Here is an 18,820-nt window from a genome sequence, read left to right as displayed (position 1 = left end):
TTATAGAATGAAAGGAGGAAAACAAAGAAAAGCAAACACTGAAATGAGAGATGCAGGGCCGGATCCAAGAGCCGGATCCTCCGCTCCCCCCCCAGCCAGTCACAGTAAACACTGTGGGCCTCTTTCCACACACAGCTGCCAGCTATGAAAGCAAAACATGCAAATTTATGCCAAGAAACAAAAACAGTTTTCACACTGTGGAGACATTTGAATAAAAGTTGATCAACATTTGTAATGATGGTTTTACAGAAAGGCTGCAATAGGAATCGCTGTGAGGTTTTGCACCAGACTGTTAATTTCCAACGGAAATGTTTCTTTTTGTTTACTGTAAAAAGCATGAAACATCTTTTACTACAAAGCATGGAAGCATGATCTGATCTTTGAAGGGTTGGAAATCTTTTGAAATCATATGTGAATTGTACAGAAACAGACCAGACTGATGCTTGAACAGCTTGGGAATATAGAACAGGTGAGCTAAAGGTGAGCTGCATACCTTCATTGGTCCCTGTGTGAATGACGTTCTGTCTCCTATCAGTCTACGCATGCAGTGTCATGATTCTGGGAAAGTAGCGGCTTTGCTTAAGTTCTCCTCTCCTCCTGGCTTCATTATTGCTCATTCCTCCCACCTGTCCAGCTCCACCCCTTCTCATCAGTACTCATGCTTTAACCTGCTCCCCTGAATATTTACGCAGACTTCAAACCAGTTACTGTATTTGAGAGCCTCACAGTGATGTCCAGCAGATTGCCTGATCCTGACTTTGCTTTTGCCTCATGGTTCCCTCATCTTTGCCTTGCTGGGCTACTCTGATATTACCTCGTTTTTACTTTTTCTTTTTCTTATCATTATAAATGTTTTTATGTTTTTTATGGATGTTTGAGAATCAGGGCTCTTGTCTACATCAAATCAACATCTGCTGAGGGAGCAGCTGCAATCTACCCCGGGCAAAGAAGTTTAGAGGGAGGTTCTGAAACACAGCACAGATGCAGACGATTTCTGGCATTGTTCTCACCCTTTGTGCTTTATGTAAATACACAGTGAATAATGCATGGCTGCGTTCCCTACGCCTGCTGCATGCAGCTCAACTACAGGCCCTCAGGCTGACAGGAACACAGCCTACCTGCCCTGGCATCATGATTTAAAAAACAGAAAATCCAAATTATCACCTGACTGAACAGTTTAGGTTCAGCGGTATACTAAACTTCCCACACGCTGAACTCTAACAAATCAGAGTGCATAAGTGAGTCCTACAAAAATAATGGTGTGAACTACCATATGATTTATCACCTAAAATAATAGATTATTGATCAAATAAAAACACAATTTCACCTAAAATGCCAACAGGAGACTGAAATTTGTGATAAAATGAGAAAATGTTCAAGCAGAGAATCTCTTTTGTTCAACAAGTATACTCTTGTTTACCACAAAGAATCCAGTTATTTTATTTAGTCTAGTACTGCATATATGAGCAAAGGATTAGGAATAATAAATTTCTGATGGGCATAGATGTGAGGCTGTTTTATTAAGATGTTCAAATAAATGTTAGCCTCAGGTGTGAAAAAAAATAAATGTGTTGGAGACTTTTTAATGGACCTTTATGTAGATAAAATTCAAAATTTTCTTAAAATGTCCAGAAAATATTGTGTAACTGTAGCTTCTACCTTACTGGATTTGATAATAAAACTTCTTTTGGAATAACTTGTGAAACTCCATGAAAAACAAAGCATTTGTTGCTTGACTCTGTCTCCCTCTAGTGGCCACAGAAGATATGACGTATCTAATGTTACTTGTTTATCTGTCAATAAGAAGCTTCCATCTAATTAACGTCTGATTCATCATGTTGTGTTTTATCACCAAAATACTTCAGTTCATGTAAACAAATCTTCAGTGCATCACAGTTAGATTGTGTGATCTTGTTTTGACTTTTTTCCTTTTTATTGGTCTTTGTTTTAGGGCTTCTGTAGATATCTTCATATAATTAGTGGACCTTAGAGGCAATAATTGGAAACTTTTCTTTTATAAAATATCCGAATCAATTACAGCCTATCAGTCAAAGGTAACTCCATGTCATTAGCAAGAAATCTAAATAAAAAAAATTTAAAAAAAACTTTTTTCAGAGGGCTTATGTAGAAATAGTAATTCACTATGTCAAAATAAATTGAAGCAGGAAACATTTTCTTTTACATCTCTTTATATAATTATCCCTATTGCCTGTGCATATATCTCTCCCATACTTTTTCTTTACTCTCAACTTACCATTAATTTCCCTTTCATTAATTAAAATAATATAATTTTATGGATCCTATGATATATTGTAATTTACTGAGTACATTTTTCTTCTTTATATAATTTCAGACAGACACTTTGACAAACAACAATAAGTTAATCAACCAAGTACACACAAAAAATACTATTTAACATAAACCAAACCAAACACCAATTTCAAAACTAACTAAATTGCCCTGAACATAAATAGAAACAAAACCCTCCACGAAATAAACCTGTCAGTATATACAGACAGAGAAATTATTACATTTATTAATTTAAATAGTCTGAAAAGAGGTATGAAGAAGTAAAACTACCTACAACAGATATCTCCATATATAACTATATATAACTATATATATATATATATATATATATATATATATATATATATATATATATATATATATATATATATATATATATATATATATATATATATATATATATATATATATTGAATTAACTGAAATTCTTAAAAACACTGAAATGTTTTTAAGAATTTCCCCCTTTAACTGTTTTACTGACATATGTTCAAAATTCACTTGTTTCCCTGAAGCTCCTGTTATTATTGCTTCTTTATTTTAACTGAGGTAAGGCAGTGTAGGAACAAGGTGTTAAAACTGTCCACGAGGGGGCAGCAGAAGGCAACTCTGTCATGTAATGTCCAATAAACGTGGAGACAGCTCGGAGCAATGATTGCTTAGACTAAAATACATGTTTCAAGTTTTTGAAAATAACTCTATAGTCAAACTTATTTTAATACTTGAATTAGATCATTCAGCGAATCGGAGTGTATTTGTATTTAAAATGGGAAAAATCAACAGGTCGGGCGTTTTATCACTTCTTCTTCCCTCACGTGTGATGTTTGGACGTGCGCACCGTCACGTCCTATGCTCTTGTGTGCCCTCCAGTGGATTACTGGGTGCATTACACTAACACTGGGCGTTGGTCTGTCTCGCCCAGCTGCATAACTAGTATGTTACAAAATAAGAACTGTTTACCAACGCTGATCACTGTTTTGCTCATGCTGTGTATGGCATTTATAAAGAGTACACCTTGCATAATGTTAGATTTTTATTTTGGAATAAACTAAAGGGAACATGTCACTACATTGCATGTTCTTGAAAGAAGAAAGCAGTGCAAACTGCCTGTAGTTGTGATGCACTGTTCACACGGAAGCATAATGTGCATTAGCGGCACTAAAAGGCCTATTTTAAAGAAACAGGACAACATAAATGCAACATAAAGGGTGGATTTCTCACTATGGACTTAAATATTTGTCTATAATATCTTTAGGGTTCTTTATTGAACCCTAGCTTCTCATGAAGAGCCCACTGGCTGTGGTGTGTCTCGTGTAGTCTGCCTGTCAGACACAATAGCTGCCTTTTGATTGCATCATCACTTAATTGTGACCCGAGAGATACCCTTTCCTGGCAGGCAGTTTCACGTGTGTGTGTGTGTGTGTGTGTGTGTGTGTGTGTGTGTGTGTGTGTGTGTGTGTGTGTGTGTGTGTGTGTGTGTGTGTGTGTGTGTTGGTGAAAACCCACTACTGTGGCTGAGCCTGCTGCTGCTGCAATCACCTGCAATCCTTTCAACGCCTCTATGCTGCAGCTGGTTGCTCAGAGACAGGGGTCGCCTGGGCCACCCAGTTTATGATGCTTGGAGCGCTGGTGAGGAGAGGGATAAAGACAAAGATGCAACGATGGGTGGGCATGAGGATTGGAAGAGAAGAAGTGGGGAACTTGTGGGGGGAAATGATGGCAGAGGATGAGCTGTGGTATCCATCTGGTCAGGGTGCAGTAACATCTAATCTGGACCCCAATCCTTTGGTTTGCCTTTGTTCCCAGTTTATTCAAAAACTAAATTGTTTTCTAACTTTTCTATGTTTGTAATTCAACATTCTGTTGCCTCAAAATAAAAAAAAAACGATTTTACATTAGGATTTTATGTGGCCCAATGACTGATGCATATTTTTATAAAGGGGCTGAAAATTATACTTTTATTTAAAATTTTCTGTTTTAAATAGATTTTCTTAAGAAGATCAAAACTGAACCCCATCATAAAACAGCGTGCTGGATTCATCATGATGTGGTAATTATTTTCTTTGCTAGTCCTACACTGTGGTGTTTCCCATTCAGTGACAACCAGACTTGAATGAAAGCTAATTCATGTAGTAGACCGGCCTAGTCAAAGTCCAAAGGATCCATTCATCAAAAAAATCTGATTAGAGTATATCTATTTGATTGAACGGCCTAGTCAAAGTCCAGATCTATAGTCGTGTTTATAGTCCTGCATCACTATCTGGATCAGCCAAAGATTTCCCAAAGCAATTTATAATCAACACGAAGCAATAGGAAACTAACAGCCTAACAATCATGACATGCTTTTCTGCTGCTTCTGTTCACTTTAATCATTATTTGGGTTCAAAGCAGGGGTGGATTTAGGAAATGTGGGGCCCTAGGCAAAGACAGGCAGGGGCCCCACTGAACTGAGAAGGCAACACATAAAACAGACCCATTAAACAGATACAGAAATTTTAATAGAATAGACAAACCTTATTTTGTTTGTTCTAGGTTTTGTCCCTCTCTTCTTGTCCCTTTTTTTGTTGTTGTTTTCCTTTCTATGTTTTGTACCCAATTGACTTTTCATGCTCTTTCAAAAGGAATTATTTTTTTTCTCATCACTAAGCTCACTTAGCTGATTACTCTTTCTTGTGTTTCCAAAAAGGTGACGGCAAAAGTAAATAACACAGTCCCTCTTTTCACTGTAGATAAGCCATGATCTGCTTACCTGTTCTCTATTTTTCATTTGTATAAAATAATAGCTGCATGAATCATGACAGTAGACAAGATAGAGGAGAGCAGGAGGCGGGGTTACCAGTTTACTTGCTCTGGAGAGCAGAGTTCGCTGCTTTTATGTGTCATCAATAGCAGAAAAAATTGCTATATTTGGCAGTAGGCGCTTTTTTTTAAAATCAAAGCGCTAAAGGGGTCTGACAAGTTGCTAAATATAGCGACAAATGCTCTAAGTTGGCATCACTGCTCTTCGCATCGTTGGTTTTCAAATGGTTTGCTGCTGTCTGTTTGGACCTTTCTGAACATGTGTAGCAAATGGACTGATCCAATGTGGTGAATACTGATGGAGGGGGGGTGAGAAACACTTAATATTATAAGTATCCTGATGGTATTATAGCGGAAGGATTTTTATCTAAAACATAATTAATAGGAATAGTTGCATTTACTAAACATGTAAACAGAGTTTTATGGGGCCCCCAGGAACTTGGGGCCCTAAACAACTGCCCAGTATTGCCTAATGGTAAATCCTACCCGGTTCAAAGTCACAGCTTTGACATTCAGTCAGTGACAGAGGAGGTGGCCTTTATTTACAGATGAAAGCAGCAGAATTATCTGATGTTGACTGATTGGTGGAAAACAGTTCAGGTGCAGAAAATGATGGACCTCTGTGATCATCAGTAGAAGCCTGAGCAAAGTCACTTGTTGAGAGAACAAGTCCAAAGAGAAGTGGTGCAACATTAATGGACTGAGGAGAGTTTTTTTTTTTTAGATTAAATTGAACACTTCTATTGCTTCATGTTTCATAGAGAAAAAAAAAAACTGTTACCTAGAGACTCAGCAGTTGATTAACAATTCATTCCCTGCCTAATACCAAAGAGGGTTTATTTCTGTAGCTTTAAAAGCTTTGAGCTATTCCAAAAATTAAAATTCTAGAACTGTTTGAAAACTAAAAGGAGTGGTTACATTATTTTTCTTTCTTTTTACTTAAAAAAACAGGGAAGCTAAGGAAAACCGCTGGCCGCCCAGCATGCAGGGAGGACATGCTGCTGAGCTGTCACCTTTGCTCCCTGCTGTGGGTGGATGGATGAGGAAGGCTGAGACATGCTAATTGATTTCATCCCTCGGGAAAGTCATTTCATCATACTTGTGTTTTCAGCACTTGTCTGATGACAGCCTTGCAGCAGTTAGTTAGCATGCACAGAGGCTGACTTTCCCCCCGTTGGGAAAACCAGAAGACGTCTGCGTGACTGAGGATGAAGCACGTTAGGAGGCATGAAGAGGAAGTGATGAAGAAGCCCTGCACTCTGAAGACAACTGGAAAGCAGAAAAAAAAAAATGTGATCAGAGAGAATTTATTTTTTTACATTTCCAAACATTAAAGGAGATCTAATGTTTTTATGCAGCAGCTGTAATGTGGAGTTAAAAAAAAAAGCAAAGATTGGTTTAAATTATTTGGTAAGTTAGTTCTATTCAATCAGCCTTAATAAATGGATCTACTTTAGATGTTAGCTAATCCTGGTTAAAGATGAAAAATACATCCATCCTCTCAACATGTGTGCAAAGTGTTTATAAAGGACGGGGTTTTCTGTCAAAAAACCAAAAAACTGGACAGGATGAAAGGTAGTTTGGTTAGAGGGTGTGAATATTTAACTTTATCATATATATTTAGGAATCTAATAGAGCAGATTGCTTAACTAGCCCAAATAACTAGTGTTATTCTTGAAGGCCTCTTAAAACCAGCAGGTTATTGTTAGCTAATAAACAATGTTGTTTAATTCTAAGAAACTCTGTTGGGGTTTATAATCAGAATAAACTTAACGTGTTAAAAGAAACTGAGCTTCAACTGCTCTTTGGATCAGTCTATTGACTCTTACCTAAACAATAATGGTATTTACAGATATTTCCCTTGCTGTCTTAGTCCACATTTCATTAATACAAGGACAAATGTAGTGAATCAGATTTTTATTGACTGAACAAAGTTGCAACAATCATTTGCTACCAAAAACTTTAAGCTACATGATGTTACCATGAGATGCTGAGTGAATCACGTTGATCAAAGTGCCCCGATTCAAGTCACAAACCTGCCTTTTTTATTTTATATTAAAAAGGCTGCATATAAATATAACGATACAGAACAAAAGGATAAATATTAAAGTACAACACAGATTGCACCAGGGGTCGATGTTTACAAAACACTTTGTGACGTAAAGCTCTGCTTTCTTATGATATCATCCTCTACGTAGACTCACCACTGAGGTTTCGTCACGCATATAAAAACGAGTACAAACAGTTCAAGGCGACGATTAAAAACAAAGCAGAAGCTCCGCGGAGCTTCGACAGGTTACATTACTAGGTCAGTATATAAGGCATACAAAAAAACAACATTCCACACATTAATGCTGAGGTTAATATGAGAAAAGTGTCAGCCAGTGCAACAGTTACACAATGTATAAAACCTCTTGAGGTACAAAGTTGCTCAACTTGACAGCAAACATTTACAATGGCCTAACATCCAAATTTCTAATCGGCCTAAATAAAAATAAAAAACAACCAAAAAATTCACTGTTGCATTGCAACTAATCACAGATTCTCATCCACAAAGGAAATGAAAAGTTCAGTGTTCAGGACCCTTCGTCTGATTCAAGGCACTGTCCAGATACGCCCGCATCTTCTCTCTGTGAGGCTGGCTCAGACAGCAGTCGATGGCGCTCTCCGCCTCCAGAATCCGCCTCCGGAAACGATCCCGGTCTCTCGCTAGTTCCTCCCAGGGACCTTTTCTGGATGCCTGGCGGGCAAAGGACCAGGTCCGCATGACATGGACTTGTACGAGAGGAGAAAAACAAACCTGAAGACAAAAAGAAAGACTTTAGTGGGAAAACCTCATTAAAAAAACAAAACAAATCTAGCTTCATGTTAAATAAAAAAAAACTCTATTACCAATTAGCTCCACTAATTGGTGACTGACATAGGAAATAGAAATAAACTAAAAACACATTAGATCTTAGAAATCAGGAGTTCAAACAGCAGCATGATTTGTTGCTCTGGAAGATGAACCCAAACCTAAATGGGGGGAATAAAGGGACTAGAAACTAAAATAGTCCTTCCTCTACAAACCTTGCTGACCAGCTATGCATGTAGCCTCAGACCCTAGGCTAAAAGCAGCAGTTAAACTCTGCTGGCTGGAGTCACGTGTCATGGCGACCAGCGCCGTTGCTAATCGACAACAAACAACAAGGCTGCTCAGCAGCTGAGCGTGTGTCAGTGAAACAGGAAGCAGGTCTTATCTGGGGGTTAAGACTGTCACTGCTGACACTCCCAGTTAAAGCCTAGATAACTGCTGCTCTATCTCCATTTAGTTTCACAGTAATACTCAGAGTGAATTTCCTCACTGAAGGCCCATAAGAGAACCTCTATTTTATTCCTGAGTTTCATATAACAAATATTTGGTAAATATTAACTTATTGACCTTTTTCTGCTTGGTTCTGGGTTTGTCGTTCTTCCCCTCAGGAGGCGGAGCCTGAGCTGTCTGCTCAGCTCTCTTCCATGGCACCAGTCTTCTGTCTGCATGGCAGTGCTGCGTTACTTTTCTGGAAGGCAGAGCAGGTTTATCAGCTGCTATCTTCTTCCTGGTCTTGGCGGGCGGACTTTGAGCTTGATGGTCAGGTTTAGATGTTATTGAGGAGCTATGAAGGGAAGCCTGGAAGTTCAGAGGGTGGTAGGGGTCATGTTTTTGGCCCAGAGATTCCCAGAGCAGTTCTTCTTCGTCGTCGTCCTCCAATGGAGGAAAGCTGCTTGGCCTTTGCTCTGTGTCTGACCTGGGGGGAGGTGCAGGGAGGGAGGCTTGTTTACATACTGAGGTGGATTTGGTTTTCAGAGTGGGGCTACTGGTTGTACTGGCAGTGAAGAACATGGGGTTGTACGGGTCTTCAGGGTTGCTGAAGAGCTGCCACAGCTTATCGCTTTCCTCCTTGTCGATATCGGGGCTGGAACATTCGGAACCAGCCCAGCTGCTCCAGCTACTCTCGCTGTCGGAGCGGCACACCCACATGTTCAGCCCTGGCTGTCCCAGCTTCTCCTCGCTCACCTTCAGATCAGGAACCCTGCTGGTTTTAATGTCACCTTTACTTATCCCCATGTCTGAGTTGGTTGAAATGCAGGCAGAGAAAAAAAGAGGATTGTACGGATCACTGGATTTAGACAAGGACTCCCAAAGCTCCTGACTTTCTTGACTCTGAAACTCAAAGTTGGGCTCCTCTTCACTGCTCCACTGAGAGCTCCTGTCCTCCTCTGACATCTCCTGTTTGAAAACTTTCTCTTTGGGGTTGACTTTATCGCTTCTGTGGCAGGCGTCGCTCGAATTACATCCATCGCTGCTCGACACGAAGATGTTCCAGTCACCAGGGAAGCCCATTTTCCAGGTAGACTGGTGTCCGAGCAGAATGCCTTCCTCCTTAGCCGCTGTCCTGGACACAAAGTCGTCCACCAGCCCGCAGCACAGGTCGTCACCGCGCAGACTGGACAGCAGGGCCTCAGCTGTGGATTTCCCAGCGAAGGGGTCGCCGACCTCGCTACAGAAGTTAGAGAGAGGGCTTGAGCCGCCGACCATGACTCCGCTGTCGCCGTCAAACAAGGAGGAAAACAGGAAGGATTCAGGGGTGTTTGAGGTGGTCCCCATATGCTGGATGTGCTCTCCTGTTTCGTCTGTGATTCTGACGTGGACCTCAAACCTGAACATCTGAAAAACTGGAGGAGAGGCAAATATTTGAGTTTACTGAAACAATGACTGAAATTATGTCACATGGAAATGATTCACATTAATCACCAATTTATACTTATACTCATGAATCATTATACTGCATATAAACTATCAGGATCCACCACACACCTTTTAATCTAAGGATTTATGTTGAACCTGCTTTGGTTCATAAAATTGATAATGATGGGGATCCAGAAATGTTAAATTATGTTTTATTAATAAAAATATAGGTAGTTTAACAATTTAGCTTTTTACTTTCATCACCCTCATAATCAAATCGTTTTCTATCATGCAAATATGAAGTAAAACTTATTGATCAATGCAGTTTTAAATTGGCTCCAGCTTTATGATCCATTTATATTAGTAATAAATAGTTTTTCTATATAAATAAAATTATGACTATGGCTTGAATGACTTTTATTGCACTTTTATTTAGAACAATTATTTGCATCTTAAAGCTACAGTGATTAAACCTTAATCAACAGAAATTTAAGTATGAAATCCAGCAACTTGTCAAGAAGTTAAACAGATGCAGCTCTTTAACCTCTGCCATGTTCTCACCTGAAACAAAGGTGTAATAGATGACCTGAAGCAGCAGTCGCAGCTGTCCCCACAGCCCGCTGAGCATCTGTTTAGTCCAGGGAAGCAGCGCCATCCCTCCGCCGCCGAACCTCTCCATAGCCGTCCGCTCTGAGCTCTTCTCCTCGGTAGTAGCCATTTTCTCCCCCGCTTCTTTCTCCTCGTTTAACGGCTGTCTATAGAAATATCCTCACGTATTCTGGTATTCCTCGTCCAGAACCAACAGACTCCGCTTATTCGTCGGTGACAGCTGTTGTCGCTTCATTCTCCGGCTGGTTTTCGACATTTTTACGTCTCCTCCGTCAAATTCGCTCAATGTGTTTCGCCATGGTTCTCTGTAGCTTGATCGTCGTAGTAGTAAGTGAATGTCTTCTTGTTGCAACAGCAGCCCATATATACACGCGGTGACATCACGCTTGGACAGCCAATCCGAAAGCACGGCCCCCAGAAAGCCGGTCCCGCCCACAGTCACGTATGACGCATAGAAAGTGCCCGTAATTTCCTCGGTAACCAGGAAGGTCCTCCAAGACTACCCCACATTAATCTATACTAAAAACAAAATGACGAAACAAAAAGGCAAGACTTTCATTATCAAAATATTTATCATTAGAAACTTTCAATTCAACTAAAGCAAAATGCATCACTGGGTTATAATCTGCTATAAACAGACAAATAATCTCTTAAAGCTTTTTTCTTTATGATTACATTCAAAGGCAGAGTATAAAAAGTGAACTTTGTTACATAGGTCGGTTTAGAGGGATATAAAAAGACACATACACCGATGTTGAATTTAAATCTTTTTATTAATTCAAAAAGGGTTTCACTTTATGCCACCAGAGCAGAAGCTGTAGAGGACTCACTGTAAAGAGAGGGAGAGAAAAAAAAAAACTGGTAAATATTCAACAGCTTGCTTTAAATATAATTTATGCTTGGTATGATTATACATAAAAAAAAAAACAAAAAAAAAACTATATATTAAAACACAAGTATTTAATAGTTCAATTGTTGACAACTTTTTGAACCTAATTTTTTCCTTCTGATTCTGCACAGAAAGGCTTAAAATAAAACTCACTAAGCTAATTTTTTATATAAATGGATCATTCAATCTGTTCATGGCATTAAATGCAAACTGGCACATTTCTTTAATTAATAAAAATGTTAATTTAGGGAAAAAAGCCGCCTTTTCATGTTGCACATCGCAAATATAAAAAAAATGTCAAAGCCCTTAAAACAGGAAAGAGGTTTATATTGTTTTCCTGCTTATTCTTAATGCTTTAAGTAGGTTCTTTAAGTAAACTGTAGGACTGAATGATTAAACAATTATTGATAGTCATCAACTGATTAAATAATAGATTGATCCATAACTGGAGTAAAGAGACTCTAAAACATGCCTTTAGCTGACAGAGCGACTCACTAAAAGGCAGTAACTATAACAAAAGTAATATATAAATATTTTCAAGATAAAAACCCACAACTTTTGTCTGTAAATATGTTCTATCCAGTACTCCACTAATGGCAAAGTTTCACTTTCACCTGGTTCAATTCTGTAAAAGGAACATTTAGCAAATCGACTATTAATCGAAAAAGTAAACAATCGATTAGAAAAATAATAGTTAGTTGCAGCCCTAGTAAATTGTATCAGAGTTCTGTGCCATTAGTTAATTGGATTACCAAATTGATTAAGCTATTCAGCCCTACTGCAAACATCTCAATGTATTTTCTCTTGTTTACAAACGTTTCCAATTTGTTTCATATTGCAGAAGTCATTTTCCTCCTGATATGTAATATGAAAAAAAAAGTACAGACCCTTTTAAAATGAGTTATTGACTCATTTCTATGGCTAATAAAAATACATGTACTTGCAAATAAAGTGAAAAAGAAATCCAAAATGTGGCTAAAAAGGAGGCACTGTTAAATGGTAATAGAAGTTAGATTGTTTGAAGGGGACTGGCAGGAACAGCACCAAGTAGCTGCTCTGCTAATTTACCTCCAGCTTTTTCTAGCACAACAGAAATATCACAACTCTTAACAGTGAAGAGCAGGACAATGAATTGTGCATTTCTTCAGATTTAAAAGGTCCAATCCAGTTAATTTTACCAGAGCATTTTCACATTTAGAGCATATTTTCTGTAACTTAGGTCCAAGGAGGAAATTTGCAGTGAAGAACCAATACGTACTACTTCCAGTTGGGGGCCAGTACTCTCTTGGTCTTGTAGTAACGGGCCAGCCTGTGAATCCTGCTTTCAATCAGAATCAGACGGAACTTGGCATCCTTGTCCTGAAAGTATCAAATAAGAATAATGGAAAAAGCCCGTATCATGCACATGCTAATATGCCAGAACAAGTTTAGATTGTTTTCCATGTTTATTGTACAAATTTACAGTTTCATTTTCCCTTTTAATAGCTCCCTTTTTTATTTGTATGTTTATATGTTGTTCATCAAAACAACTAACACTGTGTTAAACAAAAAAACAAATAAAGGGGAGTATAAAAAAACGACTATACAGTTTACTCCCAATCCCTGTTTTTTTATTTAGTTACCTTTCTGTTTCTCTCCAAGTGCTTCCTGACCGCCACAGCCTTCTTGATGAGGTGGTAGAGATCTTCAGGAAGGTCAGGGGCGAGACCCTTGGACTTGAGGATCCTCAAGATCTTGTTGCCAGTGACAAAGCGCACCTGGGCAACGCCATGGGAATCCCTCAGAATCACACCTGAGCAGGAAAAACAGAAAAACTGATGGAAAGGCTGGAAAATACACTGCAAAAAAATGTAGTAGACAGAAAAAGCTAAGAAAAAGTTTTAAAAATGTTGATATTTAAGTTATCAGGTTTATCTGAGCACATCCACATCAATATGACTTGAAAGACAAAATTTCTGCAATGCTGTTAATATTAAAGACAAACCTCAATTGTTCTTCTCCCCCTTAGTCTGTACCCCCCGCTCCTAATTTGTCCAGACTAGGGTTGTCAAAAGTATCGATACTGAAACGTTGTATCCGGATACAATACTCATTTTCAAAAGTATCGATACAGCCATCTAAAGTGCAGAATAGTGGAAAATGCACTTTCTGAACACTGTGTGATTGAATAATTCTGTGCATTTTTCAGTTTCAGACTTTTTTTTTTAACAGGTGCAGCTGCTGAGAATTACTTTTATCAAGCTTGCATAATATTGTGCACAGCATACAACCTCAAAATATTATTCTTATTGTTTTTTTATTTATTTCTTGTATTTTTTTAGTAATGAAAATATTTCTGTTGAATTTTAGAGTCTTTGTTTTTATTCTTGTGATATCGAAAAAGGTATAGAGTATCGAATATTTTACTTAGTATCAGTATCGAGTTGAAAAGTTTAGTATCGTGACAACCCTAGTCCAGACCAGGTTAAATGTTTTTAATCCATTAATTTTGTTTTTGTGCAAGTATTTAAACTAGCACCCTTTTCCATCTGTTACATTTTTTATGAGTTCTAAAAAGGTCAGTCAAACTTCTCAGACATCAACTACAGTTCATTTGGACTTCATCTCTTAATTTCAACATTTATCTTATCAGTATACCTTCGATCCTTCATTAGATCTAGTCTTTTTTTAAGCATCAATTGAAGTGATGCTGCATAAAACCAGGTAATGATAAAAATTTGCTAGAGTAGATTAAATGGTCTAAGTATATGATGTGGCATCTGGTCAAACATGCAATAGGTTCTGTATTTAAGAACCAATGGGTCCTTTAAAAAGTCTATCAGTGAAGTCTGTAACCTTTGGGTCACTTTTAATTATTCTTTATTTAGGTGAAACTTTTCCCCGGCTACAAATAAAAAACAAAACAAAACTCCTGCGTCATCTTTACCGTCGACAGGTTATAGCCATTTCCCACATTCCTCGTTTTCCAGCCACTTTTTGTTGAAATTTGCACTTTCCCCATTCTCTAGCTCTTTCTCCACCTCGAGCTTCTTTTCCGAACATACGGCTATTTCAACTTGAAGCAGTTCCACGCAAATATATTGTGATACATCTGATGAAATTGTAAAACATTTTTAATAAAGCATTCTAAATGCCACACTAATCACATTTAATGAATTTCACTGCCAATTGAGGCCTAAATTTGAAAAATTATTTGACTTAAAGACCCGTGGAAACCCTGTATTCCCTCAAGGGTCCCATGAGTGTAAATCAGGGGAGTTGTGTCCAGAATACATCCCTCAAATATTTTTCCTATTTCTGATCAGACAGGATATCAAAAAGGTCCAAATTTTGCTTCAGTTAAATATCTCAAAATGAGCGGATCTTTTGTATCAGCAGCATTTATTTGTGTTTCATGGCAAAATGTTCCCAATAACAGTCTTATTGTTTAATAAAGATCTGTTTAAGTAATGTCACTTCAAGCTTTTTCTAATGATGCAGAGATCATTAGTAAAGCACGAGGTTCACTAATGATATTGCATTTGGTCAAAAAGCAGTAATCCTGATATTATATTTGCAATACATTTTATCAAGACCTCTCTGAATAATCAACATGTTTGATGGCACAGATTAAACTCTAGGATGGAAAAATGTCTGATCAAAACAATTGAAAATCAACAGGCTTTCTTAATTGATCACCAAATTCCTCATTAAATATAAACATTTGTTTCGGCATTTTGATTATAAAAACTTACCGATCTGAGAGGGAGTAAGACCCTTTTTGGCCAGCTTGAAAATCTGCTCTTTTACATCATCAGATGTGAGTTTCAGCCACTATGGAAAGAAAAGCTGAGTTACCAGAAGAAGGGATCAAGACAGAAAAAATGAAATAAACTGCGTACTTACAGTGGGGACACTGCGCCTGTAAGGCAGAGCTGACTGGGACAAACCCTTTCTGTAATCAGACAAAAAAAATAAAATAAATTCAACAGTTCGGGAGAAAGACAGCGTGTTAGCTGGGAAAGAAAAAAAACAACTAAGTATCATGGTGAAAGCTATGGCTGAACTCGTGGAATCAAGGCCGGCTAACGCTAGCTTCGATCATCTGCAAACCTTACAAAATATGGCGGACGTTGAGTAATCTATTTTTCCACTCGCACTAATAAACTGCTTAGCTGACGATTGATCTGTCTTATAAAAAATAAATAATATACAAGAACTTCCAGAGTCTAATATAAAATCCCCACGGGCGACAAGGGGGCTAAATGTAAGCTAGCTAGTTATAAGCAGGCATTTAGAGGGAGCGTGTATTAGGTGGCTTTTTCCGGTGTACAACTAACTACATTTTTCTATTTTAATCCACAGAGGCCTCTAAAAATGTCTCATTGCATCGTTTTGTGAATAAAAATGTTCTGGCACCGTTTAAATATAGGTTTAAATCTTAAAAGAAGGAGCTCACCCGGGAGCGTGCATGCGACCCATGATGGCGGTAGAGGAAGAGAGGCCTCACACGCGGCGAAAAAAAGATTTTTTGCCTCTGCGTCGGAAATGACGTTTGACGTAGTGTTGGGAAATTCATCTCGTTCAAGAGATCCGGATCCCTGGGTTCGGTTCCCTTAGAAGACTCGGCTCCCAAACGGATCTCTATTTATTGTTATATTTGAACTCCTATTTTAGCTGAAGTGGGATATATGAATGTTTAGTATGGTAATAAATCATTTTGCGTTTTGTGTTGTTATGTGAAGCCTTACTTACTGTTCTGTTAGGAAAAAGCCACTCTTACCTTTTTTAATACATTTTTTTAAAATAACAGCATATCAAGAAAAGCCCATCTGGCCGTATGGTTGATCTTCTCTGTTTTGATCCCATATCCTCACATATGATTGGCCAAAAGACCTCCACAGTAGCCTCAATAATAATAATAATTGAAAATTTTTTGATCTCACATTGGAGAAATGTACCTGTGCGACCCATCCCGTTGGGGAGCAGTGGACTGACATCGTGGGGCACCCGAGGATAAATCAGGGTTGGGGAGCAGTGGGCTGCCATCGTGGGGCAATCGGTAGTTAAGGGTCTAGCTCAGAGACTCAGAGTGGGAATATGTGGGAGTGAAGCTTGAACTTAGAACCTCAGGATTCCAAGCTCTATGCCCTAACCACTAGGATCTCCACTCCCCCATCAGGGCATGTACCATTTAGATAAGTGCAATCTAAATAGTGCATGCAGTAAGAAAGTAGCCAGGAACATGGCAGTTAGCAGAGTGACCTCCTGAAATCCCTAGCCACCACAAGCTGCTATGCTGCTTCCCTCAGTCCTTTGTGTGAAAGACCTTATAGGGACAGCCCATCTCAAGAAGTTTGACAAAATTTCTATTATTTTATGAGCTGCACGGTGTTGCAGTTTGTGGTAATGTTGCCTTGCGACAAGAACATCCTGGGTTTGATTCCCAGCCTAGGATCTTTCCTGCATGGAGTTTGCATGTACTCCTTGTTGATGCATAGGTTATTTCTGGGTACTCCAGCTTCCTCCCACAGTCCAAAAACATTACTGATGGGCATCTCTAAATTGTCCTAAGGTGGACATGGTTGGTGGCACCAGCCCTACCATGACCCTGAATGATGAAGTGGGTGAAGATGGACATTATTTTGTGACATATGTGCGTGTCACATGCTAATGTCTCCCATGATAGTGTTCTTACTGCTGACCCCGCCAAAGGTGCTACAAATTGAGGTTTTTGAGGTTTTATAACTGAGCTATGCAGAAAATTCTATACAGGGCGCAGCCTCCAAGTTAGCATTAAGCAGTGAAAGGAAAAAAAATATAGCTGTTATAGCTGATTTTTATGAGTGACTTATTGCTAGTGGTCTGGCTGTGGCTTCCTGGCAGCAAGCATCTTGTTTTATTAGCCCTGGCAGTTTTTATTGATGGTTATAAAAAAATATACCACATATTAACTTCATTAAGGATGGGTGAGAGCCCACCTGCCCCCACCCATCCTCACCACCTTCTACAGAAGCACCATAGAGACCGTTCTGACCAGCTGTCTCACTGTGTGGTGTGGAGGCTGCAGCGTCTCAGAATGGAAGGTGGAGAAGAGTGGTGAGAATAGTAGAGAGGATCATTGGGCTCCTCTTCCCTCAATTAAAGACATTTTATCCCAACGCTGTGTGTCCCAAGCCCCTCACATCATCAATGACCCCTCACACCCCCATCATATAATGTTCTCCCTGCTGCCCTCTGCGAAGAGGCTTCAAAGCTGATGTGGGTCCAGCAGGTTCTGCAACAGCCATCAGACTGCTGAATTGTTGAAAAAACTCTAAATCATGTCCCAGACTCTGCATCACACTGCTGACACCAAACCAAAAATACTGCATATTTTAATACTCTGAACTTCCATATCAATGTGTTTTTTATACCATGTTTTTTCTCCCGCACTGTTTACATTTGATCACTGCTGCACTTTAAGGAATGTACTAAACTATGTTTTGGATACACTCTGTATATGCAAAACGACAAAAAAAAAAAAGTCTAAGTCTAAGAATTACATTGTTATAGAATTGGCAATAGATACTTGAGTAATATTCTTGTAAGTATTGCTGCTCTTACTTGAGCAAAATTTCTTACCCAACTCACTAAGAGTAACTTGAGCGTTTTGAGATCAGGTGAAACAAAACCAGGTGAGACAATTTCTCATTTTTACTACCTGAAATCGATAGCTGCATTTACATATGAATTATTATTTGTGTATTATTACCTCTTCCAATAACCAGAGTGATTTTCTTAATTAAAGAGTATAAAATAGTGTATACATAAGGCTGGTCCCCCGTTTGCTAATCGACATAACACTTCAACATCTTAAAAGTACAACCACCGACAAGAGATAAAAAAGTACTAACTTGCAGAATAACAACATGTTTGTATTTGCTGCCTTGAGAGGCGGCGGTGAAGATTATTTGGTTTTTCTAACCCAACAACTGAAAGTCTGCACCAATGCATCACAATCCATATGCAGCAGCAGCACGAAAAAATGTTTCACCATCTTGCATCTCGCCTCGGCAGCTGTCAGTGATTCCCAGTGAAGGTCAAAGGAAGTTTGCGCGATCAGTGTAACCTGATTGGCTGATTTTTTTGGCAATGGGTGTGAAAGACAACATGAGTGAAGGTGCTGTGATGATTATTGGGATCTAGTCAATATTGTAGAATGCAGGACTTCCCAAGAGGTGGAACAATGTGACCAACTGAATTCTTGATGACTCAAATATTAAAGTTACAGTGGAGGATGTTTTTTTTTTTTCCTGGTGATCATCAAAATAAGTGGTCCTCCTAATTGTCAATCATTCTGGTGATATGTTCACGTAAGGCCGTCCTACGTGCTCGTCCCCATTTCCACTTACCGGTGGTGTGTCTGACATAGCGGAAACATTGCAAATCTTCTTTTGGAAAAGTAAGCTTGTACGAGTAATGCAAATAGCAACTTTAAAACTGAGCATGAAGGAGGAGAAATGGGCTCGTGCATTCTCTCACGA

At 38.8% G+C, this 18,820-nt stretch overlaps 2 protein-coding genes and 1 non-coding gene across 4 annotated transcripts; all 3 read right to left on the bottom strand.

Moving 5' to 3' along the window:
• Positions 1 to 7,006: 7,006 nt before the first annotated feature.
• ppp1r15b (protein phosphatase 1, regulatory subunit 15B) lies at positions 7,007 to 10,908 on the bottom strand. The gene is made up of 3 exons (XM_038294791.1): positions 10,379 to 10,908; positions 8,528 to 9,804; positions 7,007 to 7,906 (listed from the first exon to the last, which is right to left on the bottom strand). Exons 1-3 carry the CDS (start codon positions 10,533 to 10,535, stop codon positions 7,676 to 7,678), a joined length of 1,665 nt encoding a protein of 554 aa, XP_038150719.1. The 5' UTR covers positions 10,536 to 10,908; the 3' UTR covers positions 7,007 to 7,675.
• Positions 10,909 to 11,180: 272 nt separating this feature from the next.
• On the bottom strand, positions 11,181 to 15,869 carry rps13 (ribosomal protein S13). Of its 2 annotated transcripts, none has more exons than XM_038294793.1 (6): positions 15,754 to 15,869; positions 15,201 to 15,249; positions 15,050 to 15,128; positions 12,938 to 13,107; positions 12,574 to 12,674; positions 11,181 to 11,255 (listed from the first exon to the last, which is right to left on the bottom strand). In XM_038294793.1, the coding sequence occupies exons 1-6, from the start codon at positions 15,774 to 15,776 to the stop codon at positions 11,222 to 11,224; spliced, it is 456 nt and encodes a 151-aa protein (XP_038150721.1). In that variant the 5' UTR covers positions 15,777 to 15,869; the 3' UTR covers positions 11,181 to 11,221. The 2 variants fall into 2 exon arrangements, with proteins under 2 accessions (XP_038150721.1, XP_038150720.1); XM_038294792.1 differs by lacking the exon at positions 11,181 to 11,255 and adding an exon at positions 11,656 to 11,809.
• On the bottom strand, positions 12,328 to 12,455 carry LOC119789765. Its single transcript, XR_005281632.1, has one exon. It is a non-coding gene; the product is annotated as a small nucleolar RNA SNORA19 (small nucleolar RNA).
• Positions 15,870 to 18,820: the final 2,951 nt, after the last annotated feature.

The sequence above is a fragment of the Cyprinodon tularosa genome, unplaced genomic scaffold, assembly GCF_016077235.1.
Source record: "Cyprinodon tularosa strain WSP-4 unplaced genomic scaffold, ASM1607723v1 ctg346, whole genome shotgun sequence".
Lineage (NCBI taxonomy): Eukaryota > Metazoa > Chordata > Actinopteri > Cyprinodontiformes > Cyprinodontidae > Cyprinodon > Cyprinodon tularosa.
This window is presented reverse-complemented; position numbering and strand designations above follow the sequence as displayed.

What these genes read in the sequence shown, in the direction of transcription:
- rps13 (XM_038294792.1), bottom strand. Translation starts at nt 15,776, where the DNA reads ATGGGTCGCATGCACGCTCCCGG. An exon ending in GGTCGCATGCACGCTCCCGG is followed by an intron (nt 15,250 to 15,753) that starts GTGAGCTCCTTC and finishes GTCTGATTACAG; the next exon opens with AAAGGGTTTGTCCCAGTCAG. An exon ending in ACAGGCGCAGTGTCCCCACT is followed by an intron (nt 15,129 to 15,200) that starts GTAAGTACGCAG and finishes TTCTTTCCATAG; the next exon opens with TGGCTGAAACTCACATCTGA.
- ppp1r15b (XM_038294791.1), bottom strand. Translation starts at nt 10,535, where the DNA reads ATGGCTACTACCGAGGAGAAGAGCTCAGAGCGGACGGCTATGGAGAGG. An exon ending in CTATTACACCTTTGTTTCAG is followed by an intron (nt 9,805 to 10,378) that starts GTGAGAACATGG and finishes CCTCTCCTCCAG; the next exon opens with TTTTTCAGATGTTCAGGTTT. An exon ending in CCAGAACCAAGCAGAAAAAG is followed by an intron (nt 7,907 to 8,527) that starts GTCAATAAGTTA and finishes TTTTGTCTTCAG; the next exon opens with GTTTGTTTTTCTCCTCTCGT.